This window comes from Cydia strobilella, chromosome 7, assembly GCF_947568885.1.
Source record: "Cydia strobilella chromosome 7, ilCydStro3.1, whole genome shotgun sequence".
Classification (NCBI taxonomy): domain Eukaryota; kingdom Metazoa; phylum Arthropoda; class Insecta; order Lepidoptera; family Tortricidae; genus Cydia; species Cydia strobilella.
This window is the reverse complement of record NC_086047.1, coordinates 8,892,949-8,897,341: the sequence shown is the minus strand read 5'-3', so window position 1 is coordinate 8,897,341 and position 4,393 is coordinate 8,892,949. Positions and strand designations below refer to the sequence as shown.

At 38.9% G+C, this 4,393-nt stretch overlaps 1 protein-coding gene across 1 annotated transcript; it reads right to left on the bottom strand.

Moving 5' to 3' along the window:
* Positions 1 to 2,926: 2,926 nt before the first annotated feature.
* Positions 2,927 to 4,056, bottom strand: LOC134742732 (flexible cuticle protein 12-like). The gene is made up of 3 exons (XM_063675921.1): positions 4,033 to 4,056; positions 3,621 to 3,762; positions 2,927 to 3,136 (listed from the first exon to the last, which is right to left on the bottom strand). The coding sequence occupies exons 1-3, from the start codon at positions 4,039 to 4,041 to the stop codon at positions 2,955 to 2,957; spliced, it is 333 nt and encodes a 110-aa protein (XP_063531991.1). The 5' UTR covers positions 4,042 to 4,056; the 3' UTR covers positions 2,927 to 2,954.
* Positions 4,057 to 4,393: the final 337 nt, after the last annotated feature.

Genomic DNA, 4,393 nt, shown 5'->3' with positions numbered 1-4,393 from the left:
ATTTTTCAGTATATGTCTATATGTATGTGTACATGTCTGTGTCTCACGGAAGTTTTGTTATTAAAATTTTTCAGTAATAATCCGTTTATTTCGGTACCTACAAAGGATTTTTCTGTAGAAGTTTAGTATCTACTGAACGGGATAGCAAAGGTTTAGTTAGAGGCAAACTTTGCTTTAAAATTCGATACCAATATTCTGCACAAAACCCTGAAACCACTTTGTCCATTAAGAACAAACGCGATCCGGCGAGCATAACCTTCCATTACTTACAAGCTTCTTTGTAAAACGAAATAAGTAAAAACCGTCTCCGTAAACAGAGGGAGGGGGGGTCGTTTGAAGTCCGCAGCCCCGGGTGGGTCACAGGGGGTAGATCCAGATGCTATCTCGTGTCCAACTGCCTCAGACAGATAGCGTGTGTGAGGGATGAATTTTAATATAGAATTAGTTGAGGTTTACGGTCAGTGGACGCGGTAAATTGAAAGGTTAAAGTTATGCGCACGTTCCCTGGTTATGACCATGGCGGTTAATTGCGGGCTTATTGCGTAGTTTAATTTGGTGAATTTATTCAATTATTTTCTTCCTGGAGGTATTTAATGTTATCACAAATAGGTAGGTTTCGTCAACTCAGTTCCTATTTATATTAAACAGGCATGATGGTTTCCTTTAAGTAAAATGAGCTAATTTAAGTTTTAAGGTACTTTCCCTCCAGGGCCTATTAATTTTTTCCACACTGTATATTACCTTGGATTAGCGATCATAAATACATTACAAAAATAATCATAACTCATTTTATACAAAAACTCTCACATGGTTACAATTTAAGATGAATTATTTAGATAATAGTGAAAATACCGGGGCGCCAGTTTTACTTTTTCATTTTTTCTGTTTACGACAGACAACATGGCAATGATAGTTGCATTCAGCCAAATAATTTGAAAAGTTTTTAGTAAAACATCGTATAGCATTTTATTTATATAATAACAAATAAATATTTACTCTATATCGTGTAATAATATTTTTTGTACTTAATAAATGTTTAAGATAAATATTTTTGAACTTCCACTCTTTGGTGAGGACGGAGGTGGATTACGGTCAATAAGGTTGTCTATGCTGCGGTGTCATTTTTATCACCTGTCACTATGCCTGTCACTTTCGCACTTACATACTTGCTAGAACGTGACAGGCATGGTGACAGGCGATAAAAATGCTATCGTACTAACGCTCTCAAAGAAATATGTCATGGAGTAACTACTTGTAATATACTATGTCTATGTCATGGAGTGATAAGTGTGATGACGTCACAGTTTGGCTCGCTTCTGATTGGTGTTTCAGTCAAAATGACCGATTAGAGAATTTTGCACTTTTATTTGATTGAAAATATTAATAATCCTAATGTTTATACTGATATTGGGCCATTTTATAGAATCATAAGACATTTGGCTCTTTGGAACCATTATTTCTTGGTTGCATACTTACTTAACAATGCTATCTATAGGATTTAGACGCAAGTTTATAGCACCTAGGTAACTTAGGTGCTTCCTGCAGGAAAGGTGGTCTGAAAACTTATCAACTTGCCAAATACTTAGCTTTTACCAAAATAATTTGGTAGATACATATGGAACGTGGAAATTGTTTAGAGGAGAAGGAAGTATGGCTTCAAAAATAATATGGTATCGACAAATCAACAGTGCTGAAAGTTAACGTTGTGTAAAGGAAAATATCATATTTTCCAGCTCACAAACAAACGTTCCACACCCCTTGAATATACCTCCAAACCGACGATCCAACCTTAACTTCAGGCTTTCCCGAACAAAGCCTGCTGTCGTCAACAAAAATTAAGCGGGAATTATCAAGTTTACCCTGAAAAATGTGCAGGCAGGCTGGGTCGATACTGTCCCCTCCGCGCCCCGCAGGTGCGACGAGATAATCCAAGATGGCCGCCGAGATAGGACGTGACGTCACAGCGCAGCGCCCCCGCCCCGCGCCCCCGGCGCATCCTCGAGGCCTCTCGCCACCCTCCTTAGATCCTTTCAGAAATCCGCCGAGTACCGTCAGCAGGCACAAATCTTGCGAGCAAAGTTTTGCAATGAAAAGTGGCACTATGTGGTAGCGTAATAGAAATTTTGCTCTTCTAATCTTATAATATAAGGAAGGCTTCGAAACAAATTACGAAACCATCAGCATCACTTCGAGTCGCTGTAATACCAGTTTTACTAATTGACAGCTAGTGTCAGTACGCAGTGCCAATGTACCTTTAGTCTGTCAAGCCATTTCCGTCAGAAGAAAAAAGCGAGAAATTTAAAAAATATAGGCGCGAAGGGTAATCGTCCCATAGAAAATTTGAATTACGCGCCCTTTGCTACTGACAAACTTGTTTGACCGGCTATACTAGCAATAGCAGTGTCTAACAATTTTAATGATTCTCTCCTTGTTTGAAGTGATCTCCACATTTGGGTACGTTTTTACCCCCTTTATTCGTAAAACTTAACAACCGTGCTTACAAATTACAAATCTCTCTTAAATTTTGTCTCTTTCAAGCGCTACTTGCACCATCCAGGGTTAGCCCGCTAACCTTGGGTTAACCGGTTAAACCTGGAGTTACCATGGTTACCAGTACTATTTGACACTGGATTAACGGTTATCCCCGGGTTAGTGGCTAATCCTGGATAGTGCAAGTGGCGCTAAGAAACAGGAATGTCAAAATAACGAATAGGGACAAACAATTATCAACGATTTGATAGATTTGTCAAACGTTTATGAATACAACTGCAAAGAAAAAAAAACTTTTTTGTGCCAAGAACGAATTATGTCTCAACTGATACCTATATCTTGATCCAAAATATATTTACCTCAAACTAAGATATTCTAACTAGAATCTTAAATTCTCAAAATTGACAAGAAATTTATTACTAGCTATAGTGTATAAAATGTCCTTATATCCTTAATTGTGTTGTTCAAGGCAGCACAGGCCGCGGGAGATGGTTGGCGTCGACGTGGAACCCTCCCGGGCCACCCTTGTACTTGGTGACGTACATCTGGCCATCGTCGCCGATGTACTGGTACTGCCCCTCGATCTCCACCACCCAGCCGCCGTTGTCGGTCGGCACCAGCCGTCCGCGCTCTGATACTACCGTGTCTGGACATAGGAGTAATGTTAAAACTAAACGAATAAATACTAAATAAACTATATTAAATTTTACGAGTAATCAAACAAACCCGCCCCTTTGTAAACGGTAGCCATTATACTTTCCGCGTTACCGTTACCACGTTGGATGGCGATGGCTAAACTTTGACCTACGAACCCGCTCGAGCAACGGAGGTCCTCTCCCTAATTCTGTGCTCCACCTACCTTATAAACGAAATGGCTTCAGACCCCCAGCACCATGTTGTATTGAATAAAAAATACCCATCAAACTCAAAAATTCCAATTTCATGTAAGTCACCAATAATACGAGTAATTACACTAATGGTCCCACTGGAACTACTAATCGCAGTTAATTAATTAACGAAACCTATCTATGTTTCAACCTTTTTCTTAATATTTAAGGCAATTTTTTTATAATCGTTTCGCCTATAGACCGGTGGTCACCATCTGCTACCACCACAATATGTATACTCACTGTCAGCAGTGATATACCGAAGGGCATATTGTCCGTACTCGTCGTGCACCTCCTCATGGCGAAGTGCGGGCAACTCGCGGACCGAGCTGGGTTCCGTGGGCGCGCACCAGGCCGCTGCCAATACGCAGCTCATGAACACCACCTTGAGAAAAAACAACGAGATTAAATATTTTGTCTCCATATAAATAACGAAATGTCTTAAAAACAAGATTAATTTAGAGCCTTCTCTTTTAATACAATTATGCAAATCACAAAGCAGTTGTAGTCGATGTAGTACTGCGATGGGACCGCCGTTTACCTATAAACCAATTTGAAAAGCAATAACATAGGTGACTATTTCAGTAGAACCAATTAACCACAGATTCGTATTTCCCACGAATTGCTTATTGCAAAAAAACTATAATTTACTTACAATTTTCATTTACTCACTATGGTGCGGCTGCGCACTGTCAAACAATCCAAAATCTAATGATGATACGTCTTATTGCATTTTGCTTAAATATCAGTCCGTTGAGGAATCTACAAGCATTCGGTACAACTGTTAAATGCAAATTAGACATGTACATACCTCATAGAAACCAGAATTAAGTTGCAATTATTACTTACGGTGCTTGTTCTAGTAACAAAGCTATAAACCGCATGTTATCGTCATTTCAGTTAGCTATTACCTAAATGAATACCAAACTAATGATAACATTTATAAATTAATACTTATTACCAGACAAATTATCACCTGACATTATTTTTTACCGTATCTAAATTAAATTCATTAT

Excerpts from the sequence above, each read along its gene's own strand:
- LOC134742732 (XM_063675921.1), bottom strand. Across the intron at positions 3,137-3,620 it reads TCGGTATATCACTGCTGACA|ACACGGTAGTATCAGAGCGC; the intron begins GTGAGTATACAT and ends TCCTATGTCCAG.